The 22,616-nt window shown below is 47.3% G+C and overlaps 2 protein-coding genes across 2 annotated transcripts; one reads left to right on the plus strand and one right to left on the minus strand.

The window, feature by feature from the left end:
• The first annotated feature begins 338 nt into the window (after positions 1–338).
• Positions 339–7,242, plus strand: LOC311362945 (uncharacterized protein). Its single transcript, XM_084482857.1, has 6 exons — positions 339–520; positions 1,236–1,425; positions 2,181–2,210; positions 4,118–4,260; positions 5,573–5,644; positions 6,471–7,242. Exons 2-6 carry the CDS (start codon positions 1,305–1,307, stop codon positions 6,483–6,485), a joined length of 381 nt encoding a protein of 126 aa, XP_084338983.1. The 5' UTR covers positions 339–520; positions 1,236–1,304; the 3' UTR covers positions 6,486–7,242.
• Positions 7,243–7,923: 681 nt separating this feature from the next.
• nop14 (NOP14 nucleolar protein homolog (yeast)) lies at positions 7,924–22,289 on the minus strand. The gene is made up of 19 exons (XM_084482790.1): positions 22,149–22,289; positions 21,839–22,021; positions 21,540–21,674; positions 21,126–21,267; positions 19,601–19,740; positions 18,757–18,894; positions 17,810–17,932; positions 16,896–17,027; positions 15,522–15,888; positions 14,921–15,051; positions 14,573–14,658; positions 14,065–14,200; positions 13,742–13,843; positions 13,044–13,197; positions 11,151–11,310; positions 9,591–9,738; positions 9,287–9,405; positions 8,699–8,854; positions 7,924–8,365 (listed from the first exon to the last, which is right to left on the minus strand). The coding sequence occupies exons 2-19, from the start codon at positions 22,019–22,021 to the stop codon at positions 8,272–8,274; spliced, it is 2,646 nt and encodes an 881-aa protein (XP_084338916.1). The 5' UTR covers positions 22,149–22,289; the 3' UTR covers positions 7,924–8,271.
• Positions 22,290–22,616: the final 327 nt, after the last annotated feature.

The following is a 22,616-nucleotide window of genomic DNA, read 5'->3' on the forward strand; positions in this document are numbered from 1 at the left end:
CCATCCAATTATTTCATCGGAAAAAAAAAATCCGAAGGCTGAATTGTTCAAGCTGAGCACAGAAATGATTCCCAATGGAAAGCGTGCGTGCGTGCACGCGCGCGCGTGCGTGCGTCTGTCTGTCTCAGCGTGCATGTCGGCGCGAGGGCACAGACGGACTGTAGGCATGTAATTCTTCTGTTTCACTCCCGTCTCGAGCTCAGAGCAACAAGCCACCACGAGCCACAGTGGCGGGGTCTTTTTTTTTCTTCCTCACGCGCGCTCCGCTCGCCGCTCGCTCATTGTACTCAAAGTCAGCGCGCGTGGGCGGCTCCTCCTCTGACCAACCTGTAGCGCCGCTCTACCCGAGGAGCCAGCAGTACGACAGTTGTAGTGGTGGCCGCTAGTAGTAGTAAGGTCGAGATAGACGCTCTTTCTCGTTCTCTCTCTCTCTGCCGTTCTGGTCTTTCGGGTTTTTTCCCCTCCGTGTAAAAACATCTCATCTTTTTTCGTCGACTCTGAAGAGGAGCAGGTGGAGCAGGTAGGCTACCCGGGGTCCTTGTTTTGTTCACGAGGTTACGGTCGGGCTACTACTGATTTTAAATGAACATACGAATGGACGAATGAACGCTCAAACCGTCAAACGGCCTAACCGTTCTTTTTTTTCCTTCTTTTTTAAAATAATTTCATCGTTTAGGTACGTGATTTATATTTCCTGGTAACACAGCGATATACATATATTTGTTTTGTGTTTTATATTCGTGACAATGAGAACATTGGGGCTGTTATCGGGCTCCAGCTCGGCTGAAGGCGGATTAAACTCGATCAAACTCCCGCCCAACAAAAGAAAATCTGTTGTGTTTCACAGACATTTTTTTTTTTTCTTGATGAACCTGTTTGTGCGCGCGCGCGCGTTTAAGTGTGTGTGTGTGTATGTGTGTGTGCGTGTGCGTGTGCGTGTGCGTGTGTGTGTGTGTGTGTGTGTGTGTGTGTGTGGCAGTAGGGCGGTGGCAACAAGTGATCTTGTCTGGTCAGTGGTCACAAATCCCCCCCACACACACACACAACAGCAGCCTACCGTGTGTGTGTGTGTGTGTGTGTGTGTGTGTGTGTGTGTGTGTGTGTGTGTGTGTGTGTGTGTGTGTGTGTGTGTGTGTGTGTGTGTGTGTGTGTGTGTGTGTGTGTGTGTGCCCTCCAGCCCTGATGATTGTATATGGTGCGCGTGTCTGTCTGGTCGTCGTCTTTACCGTTTACAGCGGAGCGCGTGCGCGGGAGTGAGTGAGAGTGTGTAATTCGGGAGCTGATCATCATCCAGCGGGTTAGCCATGGACGCGATCCTTAAGGGCATCTCCAGAGCGAAGGACGGCGTGGTGGCGGCGGCGGAGAAGACCAAGCAGGGAGTGACCGGCGCGGCGGAGATGACGAAAGACGGGGTGATCTTTGTCGGTACGTCCCGCCATCACCCCCCCCCCCCCCCCCCCACCCAACACCCCCTACCATCACCACCCACCACCTCCACCGCCACCACCACCACCACCACCATCACCCCCCACCCAACCCAACCCCCAACCCCCACACCCCCTACCATCACCACCCACCACCACCACCACCACCCCCCACCATAACCAACACTTGTGTGATTCCTACTCATAACTGTTGTAGCACAATGGGGCCGAATACACGCGATGAGGTGGAATTCGATTGTTAAGACGTTGACAATAAGGGTTAATTAACTTGGTCGTTTGCGTTAGTTGTTGCGGTAATGAGCGTTCTTAGCGTTTGCTAAGAGGGGTTAGTAGTAGTGGCGAACCCTATTATATAAAATGTATGAATGAATTCATTTGTTAACATGATGACCACGGTTTATATACATTAACACCGTTAATCAATGATTACCAGACCCTTATTTAACTGTTAGTTACTGCTTATAACTGCATAAACTGTTTATAAATGGTTAATTGCCGTGCCCTTGTTGTAAAGTTGTACCTATGATATGGATTTGAATAAGCAATGATAAAACAAAATATCCTCATGTTTTTTTTTTTTGTTGTTGCTAGGAGTAGATGTGGCAATAAAAAAATAATATTAAACCAACCATTAAATAAATAGATGATCGGTTTTTTTTAAATTTCCCTGAGACAGTGATTTGAGGAGCAGATTGACGTTCTAGATGATGATATTTTGCCTCTGACTCTCTCCAGGTACCAAGACCGTGGACGGAGTGACAACAGGTACGTGAGGGTATTCGTGCCGTTCTCTACACTATTCTATCCCTTCACTTTCGCTGTGATTTTTGTCACAGAACTGAATCACTTTTAGGTCACTTCAGCGAGCGGCCATTTTGAAGTATAGCCAGAGTGATACCGAGGAAGGCGACTCCGCCACGTTGACATGGTGTCTCGTTCCCGTGCTAGTCCTCCTCCTGTCTTCCTCCTCTCGTGTCCTTGGGGAGTGGAGGTCGCTATGCACAGCAACAGGCAGGCTCGTGATAAACTCCGGAGGGAGTCCTTTATATTCCACATCCGTCGTGGACTGTATGTTATGCACAAAAAAATACAATCAATATTTGTCTGTATTTATTCAGCATTTTCACGGTTTATAATTCGCACGGAGCTAAATTATTGCGGAAATCGAACTAAATGAACGAATAGTTTAAGGGCTGAGAAACGATCGCTTTGTGACATCACAGTGTTGGACCAGACGGGTGGAAGGCTGTTTGTCACGGACGTCTGAGTGGCTGACACGCCCACTCGTGGTGTCACAAAGGGAAAGACCTTGAAAGGGCTTGTAAATACGGCTCATATGAAAACATATCACTTATAACAAGTATGTCAAAACACAACTTAGTGACGTATGTTAGTATAGCTAGTTAAGCAATGCCTATAGTTACAGGTCACTCCTCTTTGCTGACTTTTAAATCAGAAGACAAGAGTGCTTGGCTGTAGACTGGGTAGCCCCGCCCATTCTGCTGGCGATTTGAGTTCGCCCCGCAGAAGGGTCTGGAGAAGAGCAATACATTTCTTTCTAGTTTCGATATGCCAATTGCGTACAGAGTCGATTTAACTCCCGTCCCGTTGACCACGCCTCTTGTGCTGGAAGAAAATGACAGCAGCTTCCCCCAGACGGACCAAACGTGCAACTCTACGATTGAGCTTGGTCTGGCAATAGCCAGCTAGTTAGTTTGGCTGGTCTCAGCCTACCAAACCAACCAGTCAGGGCGTGTCTAATCCAACAGGTATCATCCAGAGTTAGGAAACATACGAACGATGTGCATAATCATATCGGAAAAAAGGGGCCTATATATATATATATATATATATATCGCAATCCCAACATGTGCCCGTCACCGGGCTCCTCGGATGATTGGTGGTCCTCAGAGTGGGGAGGGAGGGTCCGCAGGTCCAGATGGCTGCCGGAGTTGTCCTTGCCCGTGGACATGCGTCATTATTAATTAGAAGTATAGCACGAACATAAACCGGAGTCGTCCTCACCTTGGAATGTTCCCGTCACCATGCCAACCACCCACATGCACTTACTTACATGCGTACGTGTGTGTGTGTGTGTTTGTGTGTGTGGGACCGGACCTAAACGATGGCAACGACGTGTAGTATGGAGTCGTGATAGGGAAACGTGGGAACTCATGCAACTCATGAGACATGGAGATTTCAGGTTGAATGTTAAATGCCTGATTTACGTGTTCAACCGGAACGTTGGTTACGTCCTATACCCTCCTTTCAACTGATTAAAACTCCTCCCTTATGCTTGCTCCTCCCTGTCCACTCCTCCACTCCTCCAATCCTCAAATTTTCCCTCTATTCCTCTCCACTCATCTCCTGTCCTCTCCAATCCATCCCTCTCTCCTTTCCTCTACTCTCCTCTCTCTCCCTTCATCTCTACTCCTCCCCTGTACTCTCCTCTCCTCTCCTCTCCCCTCCTCTCCCCTCCTCTACTCTCCTCTCCTTCCCTCACCTCTCCTGTACTCTCCGCTCCTCTCCACTCCTCTCCTCTCCCCTCCTCTCCTCTCCTTCCCTCGCCTCTCCTGTACTCTCTGCTCCTCTCCTCTCCCCTCCTCTCCTCTCCTCTCCTCTCCTCTCCCCTCCCCTCCACTCCTTCTCTCTCCACCTTTTTTTCTGATCAGTTGCAGGAAAAACTGTGACTGGGGTGTCCAGCGTGGGCGGGGCCATGGTTTCCGGGGTTACCAACGTCGCCCACAAGACAGTGGAGGGGGCAGGCAACATTGTGGCTGCAACAGGATTGGTCAAGCGAGATCCGGCCAAAAATGTGAGTCATCTACGTATACAGTATACGCAACACAATGCAACACAACACCCAAACACACACACACACACACACACACACACACACACACACACACACACACACACACAAACAGACTGGGTATGGGCATTTTTTTGTCCTGTTCACACCTGAAACCACACTGAGCCCAGTATCTCCTAACTATGCCGTAATGCCATTGGTTTACGCCTGTAACACCTTGAGTAAGGTGTTACATAGAGCACAATTCAGGCTATTAACAAACATATCCTCATACTTCAATACTGGGGGGGAGGCGACACTACAGGAGGAACCTTCATGCTGAAGCAGAGGGGCGTGGTCCCCTTAATTAGTGCATGGGGGAACCGCCCCCTAATGATTGGAAATAAATGTATTAATTAAACTATTTTCTTTCTGTGTGGGCCATATTATTATTATCGATGGTTGGAATCAGAGTTTCATTTGCGTGTTTTGGTTTTGCAGAGAGGCTCGTAACCTGCTAATCGTTGTTATTATCAGCCCTGGTGTGAAACATTTTGGGAGAATCATTTGTGGTAATCTCATCAGGGCTGACGGCTGGGTGAAACCAGCACAAATCAATAAGACGGATTGATCAACAGAAAATAGCCTGATTAAAACATGCAGGAAATCATTTGAGGGGGGGATTCGCGATTCCCAGATCTGACGGCAGTCGGATATATTTCAGATTGATCTCACGCGTCGAGCGTTGGATTCATGTCGCTGCTACGTGGCTCGTTGCTATTGTGTCACTGACAGATGGGACTAGACTGTGGGGTGTGTGAGGGAGAACTGGTAAAACAAGTTGCTTTGTGAGGACACACAGATTCATTCAGTCATTCAGCCGGCAGTAGGCTCAGTCTGTCGGTGGAGAGGATTATTCCATTGGCAGCGGAATCGGTTTAGTTTCTTGTCATCAATGGGTTTATCTGGTTCGGTGTCTGTCGCTATTTGTTCACACGAGTACGTACTACATCCTAGATACACCTGCTCTCACACTGAATGGGTAGAAATATAAATACTATATACCTTGTACGTACATGTAAATCATATCCTCATATGGTATGTGGTCTGGTATTCAGCCGGTAGAGCAGGATATTTCAACATTCCGGGTGAAAGGGTGAATGGATGAATGAATGCACTTTGAAAAACCCCTCTGGATAACAGTGTCCATCAAAATACACATACTATACTACCTTCTAAGTTTAGGTTTTTGTCTGCATACACAGTATGGGCAACAACAATGTTATGTCAGTCATTCATCAGTGTATGATTAAATGTTGGTGTCTCTCTCCTCCAGGAAGAGGAGGCTGCGGCGGCGCAGACCGCCCTGGACTCCCCGGTCGATGCCGACAGTGCAGACGCCACTGAGGTAGGACCGGGCTCATGGTGTGGTGACGTCACAATGTGGGAGGGTTCAAGCCAACCGAGACGTCGATTGGTGGACACAATGTGAACTGTCCGGTGTTGTTCTGTCCGTCATCCGCAATCTGAGTTGACACCGCCGCTTATCACAAGCCATCCCTACCACTTGTGTTGTCACAAGCCATAACTCCATTAGTGATGTCACAAGCCATCACTACCACTTGTGTTGTCACAAGCCATAACTCCATTAGTGATGTCACAAGCCATCACTACCACTTGTGTTGTCACAAGCCATAACTCCATTAGTGATGTCACAAGCCATCACTACCACTTGTGTTGTCACAAGCCATAACTCCATTAGTGATGTCACAAGCCATCACTACCACTTGTGATGTCACAAACCATCACTACCAATAGTGATGTCACAATCCAACACTCCCATTAGTGATGTCACAAGCCATCACTACCACTTGTGATGTCACAAGCCATAACTCCATTAGTGATGTCACAAGCCATCACTACCAATAGTGATGTCACAAGCGAGAGTTCTTCATTTCAACCCGCCATGCTGCGATGGTTCTACCATGCTGTGATGGTTCTACCATGCTGCAATGGTTCTGCCATGCTGTGATGGTTCTACCATGCTGTGATGGTTCTACCATGCTGTGATGGTTCTGCCATGCTGTGATGGTTCTACCATGCTGTGATGGTTCTACCATGCCGCTGCTGGCTGGACCAGGCCTGTCTCTTGTGGTAGAAGTGTGTACAACTTCTCATGGAGCCAACATGCCAACAAAGTGTTGTGTGTGTGTGTGTGTGTGTGTGTGTTGCAGGGGGAGGACGACTAGATCACCAACAGCCTCCGGATTCACATTCTGAGAACTACGACCAGAACATTCCACGCTCTACTGCCAAGTCCTGTTGTGCCTCCTCCTGATTAACTCTTGTGTGTCCGTGCACATGCAATTATTGTGCATTCAAGTGTGTGTGTGCGTTCTTTCGGAAGATGTCTTTTTGTATGTTGTTTATAGGTGTACTCAAATGTCTGTCCTTGGGGGGCGGGGGGGTGGTGAAATGTGATATGTGTGTTTGACTAAATGTGTGTCAACTAATGTTTCATGTCTGTTGTGAAACTGGTGTCCTTCCTTGTCCTGCTGTTTCAGTGACTCCCTCCCACTGTGAATGGCATCTGGGCACAAAGGAGTTGTGTGTGTGTGTGTGTGTGTGTGCGTGTCCTGTATATCTTCAGAAGCTTTGACAAAAGTACAACAAAATAAAATAGGAATATGTCAGAACTGAACACTATACCACCTATACGTTTCTATATAGGGAGAACTAATTTAAAACGGAAACAGTTATTACTCTATTTTTGTGCGTAAATCTTTTCTCACAGTTGTTTGCGGTTGACTGTTAAGTGCTCAGCCATTGGTGGACTCGTACTGTATTTTTCTAAGTTGTCACCGTTTGCTATTGAAATACATATTCTCGGATGGAGTTCAGATTTAAATAATATAGCATGTATCCATGGATTCATCTCTAACTGCCGTGATACGTATGTTTGTTCTGTTAAGTGTTGAAAAATAAAATATGGCTTCGTTCCGTGTGGCCAGGGTCCTTAAATAACGTGGTTGGAAATGTTTTTCTTTGCACAAATGTGCTGATAAAAAGTATGTCACACAATAGAACCCATCAATCATTTTGGATAACCGCTGAGCTCCATGACTCATGCAGATATCCGCATCCAGCGTGCTCCCATTTAATAACAGTGCTCACCACATAAGTGATGAGTCAGATCACACCATTACTTACACCTTCAGTTGCCGGCTTTTTGCAGGCAATAAACAGTAATTTACATTTCCCAGTTGACACGTAATAATTTAAAAGCCGAATTGTCGCTGGAGGTGTTGCGTTAGCAATGTGCAGCCGATGTGTGCCTTGAATTATATTGAATATTTTAATATCCACAACAAATATTCTGAAGCTCTGACCGCATAGGGGATGCATAGCAACCATGTTGGAAAAATGAGCTGCTTGTCGTATAGACTGTGAGTCATATAGACTTGTGTACGACAGTGTGTTCTGCGACATCAGTCCAATATCAGGTTAGAGTAAATAAGTCTTAGCTGCAAAAGGCCACATAGGGCCCGGCTTTTCATCGATCCACTGACCACAGACGACATTAGCCCACCAGGAGCCCCCAGCTGGAGACGCTGAACCCTGGAGCATTTGAGTCAATAAACTAACCCACTGTTGCAAACAAAAAACCACCGACATCTGATCTAAGTTAGGTACAAATTTATTTAAAATCCTAGAAACTGGAGGAAAACACATTCCCCTCCCAAAGACTAGTATCCAACACAATGTTTCATTCTTTGCGATCATGACACCAAAAACAAATTATTTTCTTTCCAATACATTGGAAATGAAAATCAAGATGTTTACTTTAAACAGACGTCACAAAGTGTATGCTATTATATTCACAAATACACGCAAGCATATACACATCGTTTAACATGTGTCTAAACGCTGGCATTTGGAGATAGAAATCACAGTTCCCGGTGATTTCTGTAACAAACTGGGGAAGATGTCCCGTCTTTACATCTTTGAAATATCTTCTCGTGGATGAACACTGTCTCACTTCTTCCTCCTCCGGAGTGCCTTCCACTCCCCCTCCTGGGTTCCCAAACTTCCAAACAGCTCCTTCACCTTCCTCTTCCTCTCCGAATCCCTGTGGAAAACGAAACGCCCAGACGACAGTGTCTTTATAAAAACACACAAACCACCACAACAACAACAACAGAGCCAAACACCTTCAGATACGGGTAGGACATACACTAGGGTTGAACCCCCCGTGTCTGCAGGCTAAGGCATCCTGGAGCAAGACGCCTCCAACCTCTACCTGCCTCATTAAGGACATCTGTGATTCATTCCTGTCATTCCTGCAAGTCACTCCGGGATAAAAGCGTCCGCCGAAAGAATGACGTAACCCGTGCAATAGCAGCAGCGGCGGCCTGTGGCTCCGTCTGTTGGTTCCCCGTGACCCGTGTCTCGCGGTGCGTACCTGCTCATGGTCTCCTGGAGCTTCTCCCGGGCCATGAAGCGGTTGTCCTTCCGGATCTCCCGCAGCGCGCCCTTGAACTCCTTCTTGTACTTGTGCTTGGTGCGCTCAGACTCCTTCTGCTCCTTGGTGATGCCTCGTCTCTTCCCGTAGTCCAGCCTGCAGGGAGCAACCGAAACGGTAATTCAGCAAATGAACTTTGACCTTCATCGATAAAGTTTGATTTGATGTTATTTCAACGCATTAGGGGGCAGGACAGTCTCATGAAATGTCGCTGTTTTTACCAGCCATGAGGAGGTCGCCAAAGCCATTTCAAAACACCCCTTTGTGACATCACAAGCGGGTTTGTCCACTCCGGACCGACGTATGACGGACAGATCAACTCGAGCCTTTATCCTGTTGATTCCGTCCGACCAATCAACTCCTTACAGCCCGTTGGGACACTCCCGCATTGTCACAACGTCACAAAAGGCTGGGTTGTGGAACGACCTGTGCCGCCTCACCTAACATACTGGTGGTGATACAGGAGCCCCTTTAATGCGTCGCTTTACAACGGCAGCCTTTAAAAAAAAAAAAAAATCAACCACTCACACTTCCACGATCTTGGGCGTGAACATCCGGAGAGGAATGGGCTTCTGCTTCTCAAACACCAGAGGATTATGGGAGCGCCGAGCGCCGTCGACGGCTGCCAGGATCTCCGTTCTCAGCTCCTTAAGACACACAAGTAAACAACAACAACAACAACAACACAATGAGCCCGTGAACAACGGCGAGAATCGCGGACCAGCTGCTCTCAAATAACCGTGGTGGTTTGTAAATGTGGGTCATCATCAGGCTGCTTAATTATACCCCCCCCCCCCCCCCCCCCCCCCGGGGGAGAGACGTGGGCACGGACCTGGAGGACCTCGGGGTGGGTCTGCAGGGGGAGATGCTTAGAGAGCAGCGTCTGGATGGGCTGGAAGAGGGCGGCGGACGAGGCAGCGTCCTTGTAGAGCGCACAGCAGCGCTTCACCAGGTCCAGACAGGTGGACAGACAGGTCATCCTGCACACACACACACACACACACACACACACACACACACACACACACACACACACACACACACACACACAAAACAGTGACGTTTTAAAATGGACGTTTTGTGTTTTTTTTATATTTTAGAAGCTACCGGTGAGAAGATACTATTTATAAAACTCGATGCTTATTCAAGACGTATCTCGCCAAAAACCAACCCTGACCCTACCTTTTAAACAATGACGAATCTTTATATAACTGTATACACAAGACGCAACTTGTTATGACTTTATGGAAGTATGGGAGTGTCGAACTGTAAGTGCATTGTTGAAACGACAGTAAATACGTGCATACTGATATCACGACAGGCCTACGGCGCGGCATTTGGGATTCCATTGTTCATATTGTGCCCTCCTACTGTGTGTGTGTGTGTGTGTGTGTGTGTGTGTGTGTGTGTGTGTGTGTGTGTGTGTGTGTGTGTGTGTGTTAAAAGCGCGAGCTTAGCAACCGCTCCCACACACCAACTGCTGTGTGAATCAAATCTGGACACACAGCGGGCTCGGGCCAGCCAGCCAGTCATGTGACTTGGTCAGTGATGTAATGTGGACCAGACATCTGGTCCCAGTCTCATCATATTTGTTTTTTTTCTAATGTTTTAGTTTCTGTGGCTGTAGTTCCCTCCTGCGACAAGAAAACATTTTCATGCCAATATGAAACATTTGATGAGCAAAACCTGTATCGTTTTAGGATAGTGGTGGGAATCTGGAGAAAGCTAACCGAATAAACTATAATCTTAAAAGAATCCAACTGACAAAGAATCCCGCCCCCTCCCTTCAGGACTGTCTTCACAGCCACGCCCCCAAAACACATGACTAGCTCGCTAAATTAAAGCAAAAAAAAAAAAATTAGCATTAGATCTGTCCAGCCTTGTGGAAGAGTGAGATGATGCGAACTGATAAGGAAGCTAGCCGGGTAGGTAGGCGTAGGAATCATATCATTCAGGCTGAATGAAAAGACGGACGGGTTAATTACAGGTATGCGACCGTCATGAATACAGGATGTTCTTATTTTTATTTGTCAGCGCATTGGTTCACTGTCATCATGTGAGAATTTCAACAAATAGGCAATCATGAGAACAGCATCATCATCATCATCATCGTCGTTTACACCCCAAAGGCAAATGATGGTCTACAATTTAATTAAATTCTATCACAACTATTTTGCCAAACACATATCTTGATGCCATTCAGCCTGAATGAAAGGAACGATGCCTTTTCTTTTGATTCATTCTGGAACCACACACACACACACACACACACACACACACACACACACACACACACACACACACACACACACACACACACACACACACACACACACACACACACACACACACACACACACACACACACACACACACACACACACACACGTACCTATGGTGGTCCCTGTGCAGGTCGTCCGTGAGCTCCAGGTGTTGCGTCAGAGCCAGGGGCAGCGTGTGATTGGTCCAGGTGGCGCTGGACTGGGCGCTGGACAGCAGGAGCAGGTCGCTGTGTTTCCCCACGTGCCTGAATGGCGGCACCAACGAGTAGCCTGCAGCACAGAGACGCGGACCACGTGACCGACATGACTCACTGCAGGCCTGGGCGATATGGCCGAAAGACTTAGTACGATATGACTTGATCATATTGATCGATGTCGATAACTATTGATCATTTTAGTGACCTAAAAAGACTAGGAATTACCATGCTGGATTTAAACACTTCTGTTTAACACTTAATATGACCTTCCACTGTTCTTCATTGATAAATACATATTGATCGATACAACAATAAAAAACACTCAAATATTGTGAATAAGTATGGAACCGTGTTTGTGTAACAAACCCAGGCTGCTAGATTCGGTGGTCCAGTCTCTTATCGATATATATTGAACATGATTTGTATTGATATTGATCAAAAGTCTATCACAATACGATATTTCATTGTTTTATTGCCCAGGCCTAGACTCTCTGCTACGCACCGCCCTGACAAACACCATCCCTCCCTTCAGGCCTTCACACCTACCTACCCATAAGGGACGCATCTTTAAAGGCGCCATATTACACCACCAGGTGTGAGTGTGTGATTAGCCGACCGCTACAAGCCGTGGAGAAAAACCGGCCTCTTCTGACATCACAAGCGGGCGTGTCTGTACACCCAAATGTATGACGGACGGATGAGCAACGTTTGCTGCAGTCCACTGGGGAGGCTGGTGGACTGATCCGTCCAGCACGCATCTAGGTGGGCAACACGCCCACTTGTGATGTCAGAAGAGGCCGATTTTCGAAACGGCTGGTGACGGCTAATCACACTCACACCTGGTGGTATTAATATGTCACCTTTAACAATTCTTATCTGCTACGTGACTCAATTGTATATAGTAAGAGTACACGGTAAATGGACTGCATTCATACAGCTCTTTTCTAACCAGTGGCTACACAAAGTACTTTGCAATTATTGCGTAACATTCAACCGTTACCATACACACACTCCGCCTGACACCGACGGCGCTGTCAGGCGTTCAAGGTAACAGCCAGCTTGTCGGGGAGCAGTTTGGGATGGCTGTGGTGCTCAAGGACACCTCAGCACTCTTAAGGAGCCAGGAATCGGACTAGCAAACCTTCTGGTTGCCAGTCAACCCCCGCTCCACCTCCTGAGTCACTGGGACCCCCCCCCCCTAGGACTACTTAGTATTTGTCCTATTTATATAAACATTCATTTTATGAAATATAATACTGGATTGTTAATGGTATAACTTGTTATATAATAATGTTGTCCAATTCCATTGATGGATCATTTCTTCTTGATAAAAAAAACTAAACGGATGCATTTAACATTGTGGTCATTCCTTTCAGACATTTCATTTCATCATTTCACCTTGACTATGAATTTCTTTTAGTCTAACCCTGAGAGGTACCAGCGGTTTCTACCAGGCAGCCTAACAACACACACACACACACACACACACACACACACACACACACACACACACACACACACACACACACACACACACACACACACACACACACACACACACACACACACACACACACACACACACACACACAGCAGAAGGGCATTCTTGTCCGATAAAGGTTGCACAACAAGGCATTGGCATTTCGATTAATTGAATTGGGGCCAAATCAATACAAATTCAGGAAATTGGACAGAATAACATGGATACAGCCGTCTGCATGAACGAGCCATTAACGTTCACTGACAGAACAATGAACCAATGGATTAACGAAGGGGGGGGGGGGGGGGGGGGGGGGGCGCGGCTACCTATGGACGTCTTGTCCGGCACCGCCAGGTGTAATATCCCGCACAGGAAGTTGAGGAGCTCGGGCAGGAAGCGCTTGGAGAGCGAGACGTACTCCAGGGCGAGGCAGCACAACACCAGGCCTGACGTCACGTCCTGCAGCGACGTCACCGGACACTGGGGGGGGACGGGGGGGGGGGCGAGAGGACAGGGAATGAGACGGGACACACAGACAGACTGTGCTTCTTTTACACCCAGATGAAACAAGACATTGATTTGTGAAGGAGAAGAAGTGAACAATGGTCTTTTCTTGCACAAACTACACAAAAACAAACAACAACATCTGATCACAATCGGTCGTTAAAGAGAAGTGAGCTCAAACACAATGAAGGCCTGATGGTTACGCTGACGGTGATGTCATGAGAGTATTTACACGTGTATTAGTTGCACAATCAATAAAAAAAATGGATAAAATGGATCCTTCCACCACCAGATTTGTGTTTTTCATTTATACCCCCCATTTGTGCCAGGGAAACAAACAAACAATGAACGAACACAAATTCAATCATACAAATGTATGAAAGCTTTATCATAGCCTCCTTCCACACAACAACGATTATTTAAGTAAAAATAAAAGTATGCAATTGAATTATACAGACGACATCGTCCAGCCACGGCTGAGTGTCGTTTGTTCTGTAGATAGGCCGCAGACTGGGCCTACCTTGGAGAGACTCTGGCAGATGAAGAGCAGGGCGGGCGTGGTGACCGGGTGTCTGTAGTCGGACGTGGGGAAGAGCAGCGCCACCACCTTCAGGTACACCAGCTGATCCAGACGGGAAGAGACGCACACAACGCGCGTTCAACTCATGTAAAACACTACATGTACCGCTACTTTCTTTCAATTCAGACGCCATTAATGAGCAGTTAGGGACACATTGCTCAAGGAACGCGGACATGAGGGTTCCGACACGACTGTGCCCCGATCGCCCAGCGCCGCGTGGGTCTCCACGGAAACCAAAACAAAACGGCGGGCGCCGCGCGTACCATGTCGAGGGCGGGGAAGGCGGCGCGCCCGCCGCCCTCCACCTCCTCCTCCATGCCGTGGGCGCCGTCCGCCAGCGCGCTCCGCAGGGCCTTGGAGGCGGCGTCGGGAAACATCTGGGCCATGTCGTACAGCTGCCTGAGGAGGAGGAGGAGGAGGAGAGGAGGAGGAGAGTGGAAGGAAGGAAGGGGTACGGTGAGACCGAAAGCCCTTTCTACCATGGACCCCATTTGTGACGTCACAAGGGGGGGAGCGTCCACCCAGAGACGTGAGGTGGACTAGCGAGTGGACTGTACCAACAAGAGTGAGCGTGCTGATTCGTCTATCAAACATCTGGGGGTGGACTCGCCCACTTGTGACGTCACTGGAGGGTTGAGATCAACACGGCTGGGACATTGACAAGTGGCAGTGTGGCACAGCCCATGTTAAAAATGGTCAAATAGCAGCCGTTTTGACTTTGATTTTGACTTAATAACAAAATACAGGAGGTGGAAGAACATTCACGCGTACGGTATGAGCTTGTCGACGGTGGTGAGGTCAGGCGGACTGCTGGAGGCCAGGTCTCCCATGTACTCCAACAGGAAGCCAAAGAGTTTCTGTCAACACAAACACATGGGTCATTCAGAAACAACTCATTTTCAAGATGCAGCAAGATGCCCTAATCCCTCCCTTCTCCTTAATGACGTGGAGCTATCCCACTATCCCATGTCACTTGGATAGCAGCGTCAGACTTTACAGTAAACAGTGCCTTTACAATACCCTAATACAGCTGGTAAGGGACGTGCATCCAGATCCATATAAACACTGGTATAGATCTGCAGCTCTGATAAAACGAAACAGCAACATGTCCACACCAACCTGCAGCTTGAGCTTGTTGCCCACAGCCAGACTGGGGTGGTTGCATTTCTGAGTGCGAGCCAGGATCACACACTGGTGCTCCGGGGAATGGCCCTTGAGCAAGGCCTGGAACTCGCCTTGGTTCTCTGGAGCTGGGAGGAGGGGAAATAAGAGGGGAGATTAGTACAACAAAAATAATATGAATAAATAAATAAATAAACAATATGGATGAACGTACAATTGGTTCTGATGAGATTAACGCTCAGTGCTGAAGCATCGAGGGGGTCAGGTCGAAATTAAATCTGTAATGACCGAAACAATGGTTCTTGATTGAAGGGCGCTTGAGCGGTAGTGATTGCGGTAAGAGGCGATACAGAAAACAAGGCAGTAGAAGACCATTTCCACAAAAATTGTAATTGATGATAAATCCATCCATTATTTAGATAATGGATGGATAATGCATTTATATAGTGCCCAGCATAATACGCCCCAAAAACACTCTAATCTATCCATCCCGCTTTCTTCCATAACTGGATTCAGTTAATCCACATTACATTGCGTGTAGAAGACACGTCTATACGGTACAGTATTCGCACCGTTATGAATGACCGCAGGTAGTTACCAGCGAAGGTGTAGGGCAGCTCTGATTTGGCCGCTTCCTGCTGCGCCTTCACTTCCTCCTCGGTCAGGATGACGCCGGGGGCCGCCTCTTCCTCCTCCTCCTCCTCCTCCTCCTCCATTACCGCCGCCTCTTCCCCGCTCTCTTGTTCAGAGTCCAGGTCAGAGTGGCTGTCCGCCTCCTCATCCTCATCTTCCTCCTCCTCCTCTTCTTCATCACCCTCCTCATCATCACCCACGGCAACCCCTTCTCCGTCCTCTTCTTCGTCCTCCTCCTCCTCCTCCTCTCCACTCTCACCCTCTTCATCCTCCCCTTCGTCGTCACCGTCGTCACCCTTGTCCTCCCCCTCCCCACTCAGCCATTTCCCGTCCTGGGGACACACAGCAGATGAGATGAGATGAGATGAGATGAAATGATCAACAGACGGCACAGGGCTCATTATGGGACTGCTCACACAATCAGCCATCACTACTAAAACAGTCAGCACAATCAGTCACCACAGTATGAACGGGCATCATGGGCATCAACGGGCACATGATCCAACATGTGGACCGGGCTGTCTCTGTCTGAATAAGTTGATAAGAAGTGTCTGCACTAGGTCACTCTCTCTCTTGTCTACACTAGGTCACTCTCATGTCTGCACTAGGTCACTCTCTCTCATGTCTCCACTAGGTCACTCTCATGTCTCCACTAGGTCACTCTCTCATGTCTGCACTAGGTCACTCTCATGTCTGCACTAGGTCACTCTCATGTCTGCACTAGGTCACTCTCTCATGTCTCAACTAGGTCACTCTCTCATGTCTCCACTAGGTCACTCTCTCATGTCTCCACTAGGTCACTCTCTCATGTCTGCACTAGGTCACTCTCTCATGTCTACACTAGGTCACTCTCTCTTTTGTCTGCACTAGGTCACTCTCTCATGTCTGCACTAGGTCACTCTCTCACGTCTCCACTAGGTCACTCTCTCATGTCTCCACTAGGTCACTCTCTCTCATGTCTCTACTAGGTCACTCTCATGTCTCCACTAGGTCACTCTCATGTCTCCACTAGGTCACTCTCTCATGTCTGCACTAGGTCACTCTCATGTCTGCACTAGGTCACTCTCTCATGTCTCCACTAGGTCACTCTCTCTCATGTCTCTACTAGGTCACTCTCATGTCTCCACTAGGTCACTCTCATGTCTCCACTAGGTCACTCTCTCATGTCTGCACTAGGTCACTCTCTCATGTCTCCACTAGGTCACTCTCTCATGTCTGCACTAGGTCACTCTCATGTCTGCACTAGGTCACTCTCTCATGTCTGCACTAGGTCACTCTCTCATGTCTACACTAGGTCACTCTCTCTTGTCTGCACTAGGTCACTCTCTCTGCAGCTCACCTTGTAGCTCAGGGTCTTCTTGTCGTCCTTGTCCAGGATGAAGCCGTCGTTGAGGTCGTCGGCGGACAGGTGGGCGGGGGCCGTGGGGGCGCTCTCCACCGCGTCGCCCAGCATCCTGCGCAGGCGGTCCGCCTGGAGAAAACGTCAAGCATGATACTAAGACTCAAGATTCAAGATTCAATACTTTATTGCCGTACAGCTCTGTACAAGCTGCTGGGGATTTGTTTCAGCGTGCTCATGACCGTACATAACAAGACCCGCAAAAGCAGGATGTAGAACACAAAACATAATTATGATTCTGGACCATCCGTGCAGTGTCCTACCAGGGATGCCTCTTGATACAACAGATACAGCAGATAAAAAAGGAAATCGCTACACACAGGACATATCGCTTATATTTAGTGTCAGATGTTTGTCTAAAGTGACAGGTGCTTATTAGTGTAAGTGATGTGCAAATCCGCACAGAGTCCAATAAATAAATAAATAAATGCATAGTACAGATATAAAGTAGCCTTTAAGAAAAATAATAATCATCACATGAAAACTGTTATCCACAAATACCGAGGAATTTAACGGATTCCAAGTTAAATATTAAAAAAAATATATATATATGTCTAATCTAATCTGAATTATTCTGTAAATGAGGTCCTCACAAGGATATGAATGCCCTCAAGAACAAACAGACGACAAGATCCCCTCTACTAAATCAGTCATTCAGTCTAACATCAGTCTCACAAGGCAGGAGGTTTCATCCACACCGGAAAATGAAATCAAACTGTACAGATCCCCGACACAATACCCGTCCCCATGACGACAGACATCCCCCATCTCCACATCACACCCAGCGAGGCCTGGTGAACGCCGCAGCCCCCCCCCCCCCCCCCACCCCCCACTGTGACGCGGTGAGTACGGACCTCCAGCCTCTGCAGGCGCTCCCGCTCCTCGCGGGCCAGCTCCTCGGGCGTCTTCAGCTTCTCCGAGGGCGCGGCCTTCATCTCGAAGCCCAGCTCCCTCACCATCATGTCGTACTCGTCCAGCTGCAGCCGCCGCCGCCGCCGCCGAGGGAAGAAAGCAATCGTTAGGACCACGTGATCCGTAGGGGTGGGACTCTCTTGAAAAAAAAATATATATATATACATCTGAGTTTGCTACTCAGAGTTTGCTAATCACTTCCTACTTGTGTGATCAATCAATCAATTAAAGACAATCAACAGATGAATTACCTTATCTAATATTTTATATTAGATTAAGTCGGTTCTCTGCGCAGAGAAACCCGCAGGCGGAAGGGAGAGTTTTCTGTAGCGCTCTGCAGCAGGTCAACTAATTTAATAAAAAACTTTTTTTTTTAAATTACATTTGTTTCCGATTATAAATTTATCTGCATCGAGACGGAATCGTTCTAGAGAGAATCGCAATGCATCGAAGAATCGATAATTTTTCCCACCCCCCTAGTGGTCAGATCCCACATTAGACGACGAGAACGTATAGCGGAAGACCCGGGGAACGGGGATAGAGTCCGGTCATTGGAGCTTCACAGACAGACTATCTACATGGTGGGAAAACATGGTTCCTCTATCGTATCTAGAATGAGAAAATGGAATAACTCGGGACTCAAATACATGATGCCTAATGATGTTTGCTTCACATGAGCATGCAACAGCAAACCAGGGTGCCACTACGGGCAGGAAAGCTTTCACACAACAGAACCGAAGACTGTTACTCAAGTACCACTCATACTCAGGGAGTAGGGGAGTCAGGGAGTGGGAGTCTGGGAGAACGAACGTTCTCCCAGACTCCCACTCCCTGACTCGCTGTTCACTGTGTTAAGTTATGAAGAGGGAACTCGGACTCCCGTGGGTACCTTGGGTTTTTCCGGCGGGAGGTCTTCCCGCTGGGCTTTGGGGGTCCTGTTGGCCATGAGGGTCTGGATGCTCTTCCAGTCCTTGTCCAGCTTCTCCGTCAGCTCAAAGGTCTCCTCCTTCTGCACCTGCCTCTCTCGCTGTAAGAGAGGGTGGGGGAGGACAAACCAGCGTGTGACTCACAGGTTCAAATCAAGACGAATCTAACGCCTCCACCGGTGCACCAAAACAAATATATACGGGCTAAAACAGACAAGAAAGAACAATGTATTTATTTATTACCGGGGAAAACCCATTGAGACCACGGTCAGTTTTCAATAGTGCCCTGAGTCCATTTTATCTTTAGGTCTCAAACTGTAATATTGAGCCCCTCCCAGTTAGCAGGTGGGAGACTTTTACAATCCATAAAAATCTGTATGTGTGCTGTGAACAAGGGTAGCCGGCGTGTGAAGGTCTTGGTGTCGTGTCGAAAGAACGATTGTTTGAGTTATCAATCAGCATTGACTACAGATATGAGGTGAGGTGATTCTGACCTAAGACGAGTGGAAATGTTAAACATTGCACATTTTATCTATTGCCGGAGGCTCTGCTGTGTAGAAGAATCTGAGTAAGAATGACATTTATAAGTAGGTTTACCGAGTACCAACTTTGTCTTGGTACAAGGAAGTTGGCACAAGGAAGAAATAACAAACACAAAGATTGTCACATGATATGACGAGATATGAAACATAGACAGCGGGAAGGGGAGGGGGTGGGGGGTGCAGGGCGTTTTTTTTTTTGCTGCTGCTGCTGCTGAAAGTGCACCTGAACCTTCCCGAGGGATCAATAAAGCTCCTTTCTGTCTACCTTCTGCAGCTTGGACTTCTGGATGAGCTCCTCGATGAGCTCCTGCCGGCTCTTGGCCCTCGGCGCCTCCCCCCTGTCGTCGCCCGTCTTCTTCCTCAGGAGCCCCCCGCCGCCGCCGAAGTGGGACCGGGTGAGCTCCGCTGTGGGGGGGGGGGGGGGGGGGGGGGGGTCACGGGGATTTACAGATCACCTTCGTGTACGGTACAGTGAAGAGGAAACGACATGTAGCGCGGGATCGAACCAGCGGGGTTGCGTTACAAGTCTGATTTCCAGCAGGGGTTAGCACAGCCCCACATCATTAAATACAGCGGTCGCCGAAAGGTTACACAACACATGCCCTGTGTGTGTGTTTATGTGATTAAAAAAAATAAAAGGATTTCAATTTTCTTTTTTTACGTTCGCTGTGGTTTTCAATAACAGAAGGGAAATGGAATTATAGCGCAGCTAGATCTGGTTAGCGGCAGGACAAATTGATATTAATGGATGCAATTACGGGGACATGGAAAAAACGCCATGATGCCGGAGAGGTCTTTGATAAAAACGGGTGAGAGTAATTGTCGTTATCCGTCGTCCACGCACTGCTGGTACACGGCTATCTTGACCAGGGACCAGCTCATCACGTCCTGTCGGGTTGAGCTTTTTCTGCCCAAAGGCTACAAGCGTCTTAAAGGTTTTTTTTCTACCGCTCAGTCATTAGGCGGATGCTACTTTCCAAAGCCACTTAGCGAATCCAGATACTTGTCGTTAAGGAGCAGGTAGAGGCTGGATATTGTGACCATTGATGTCCACGGGTAGGCTGTGTTTAGACATTGGAGATCAAACCGAGATCCTTTTAGCTCCAGGGCAAACACCGCAGCCACTACACTTTCATGAGAGCCTGGAATATGTTGAGTCTCGTTCTCTCTTGTGGGGGATTTAATATACTTAATGAATGTGGGCGAGGTGAAGGAGAGGCAGACATGATGCCTCACTGCCTGCCTCTCTCGCTCTCTTTTTTTTTTTAATGGTTTATTTCGGACTAATATATACATTGAGACATTTACATATTCATTTCACAAATGCGATGAAAATGTTCATCGTGATAATGGTAAATAAAAATGTCAGAAGAAGGAGTAGGCTGAAGCCAAGGGTTTATTATAGCCTATCCTTTGCAATTTTTTGTTTTACATTCAAACAATATGACATCCGGTGAATGATTATATAATGATTTAAAAAAAAAAAAAAAAGATAACTCAATTCAATGTCAACAGGTAATTTTGAGTAATGGACGTTGTCTGAATTGGCGTCAAATGCGCCATCTAGTGTCCCAGAGAGACTTCAAACACCGTCTCCAGACAGTTTTCAGGGGGAAAAAACGTGAACATGATTTGCAGAAACTACAATCGTGCGTTTCCAAGTTCGAAATGTATCCCCAACAGGTCTGAGTTAAATACTTGAGCTGAAGAACCCTATTCGTAGGAGACACACGCAAGACATTCTTTAAGAGAGGTTTAAAAGAACATTATTATTATAATGAAACACTTACCCGACAGAAGTCCCTTCTCGTCCGGTTCGCTGTCGCTGTCCATCAGGTCATTGAACTTCTCCATCTCCGCCAACGACTGGCCGTAGTGAGTGAGCTCCTCATCCTCATTCAGGTTGAACATGTCTTTCTTGTCGTGTTGTTTCTGAAGATTCAACCGAAAATGAATGTAAACCTTCATCTTAAGAACATGAACTGTGATAACATGTATTTGATTAATTCCAGGTTTCGAAATTGGCTCGTCGCAGCTGAAGAATAAGAATACATCTGATTTATTTTTTGTTTTACAAGACGAGCAATCGATAGTGTCACTATAACCTAACTAAAACAAAACTCATAACGAGTTGACAGTTTCCTCCATTTGAAACAATACTGATAATAACACTCATAAGGGAACGCAGGTGGAAGAGGACTCACCTGTCTCTCCATGGAGAACCTCTCGAGGATCTTGTCCTCCGGGTCCATATTCGTGTCATACTCTCCAAACCGCCGGTCAATAAATTTATTGGACTTGTGCTTGTTTTGATGTTCCTTGAGAAGTGTATCTTTTCTCTGTGAAGATGAAGAGTATTTTTTTTTAATTTTTAAACACATCTCACACACACACACACACAATCAAGCCAAATAATTAACAAGCATACATGATCACCCCACTGTTCTGACACTTATAATTCATAATGTACCTCTTCCATACTACTGGGTCGTCATTTCCTCACCTTGTTGATGGCTTTGGATCGAGACACGCCGGGGAGGCCCACATCATGTTTGGATTTTCTTCCCAAAACCTCAAATTTCTTCCTGTTGATTTTCACCTCGAAGGGGTTGTTTTTGATTTCGGTAGAGGTCTTGGATTTGCGGACCTTATCCACAAGGCTCCTCTTTTTCTGCGGCTTCACCATCTGTACCCGCAAAACCAAGACAATATAAGAGAAACACTAAGAGAAAACCTTCACTATTTTAGTTTGGTTACACACACCGCTAACGTTACTCGTCTCGGCAACAGATCCAACCTGTGTGTGACGTTACCTTTCAGACACGTGGATCACCGGGTTTTAAAATAACATCAAGAAGCGGTCAGGTCCCAGCACGTTGGGAATATAAATGTGAAACGAATGATTGTTTATACTAGTGTTATTATTCTGGTGTTTCCACGTTGTTTCTCTACCAGCCTGGTCCAGCGTGCAGGAAGTTGGGGTGAAAGTTGAACACAAGGAAGTCATGAAGCGCCGCCGGGCGGTGGGTCTATTTACTGCAGCGCCTCTAGTGGTCGCCACCAGCAACTGAAAATGTTTGGCAAATATCTAACATTGGAGGACAACAGCCCATTCAGTCACCATCGTAGCATAATTTTCCGACGCAAATGGAGGGGAGGGGGGGAATACTGTTTTGACCAACTGTGTGATGTATCTTTAATCTTCAATTTGTCATAATCTTGATAAGATCTGAATATTAAATATAATCACTCATTATCATCAAACTGTGGTTCCCTCAACG

This window comes from Micromesistius poutassou (assembly GCF_964030765.1).
Source record: "Micromesistius poutassou genome assembly, chromosome: 18".
NCBI classification, from domain to species: Eukaryota; Metazoa; Chordata; class Actinopteri; order Gadiformes; family Gadidae; genus Micromesistius; species Micromesistius poutassou.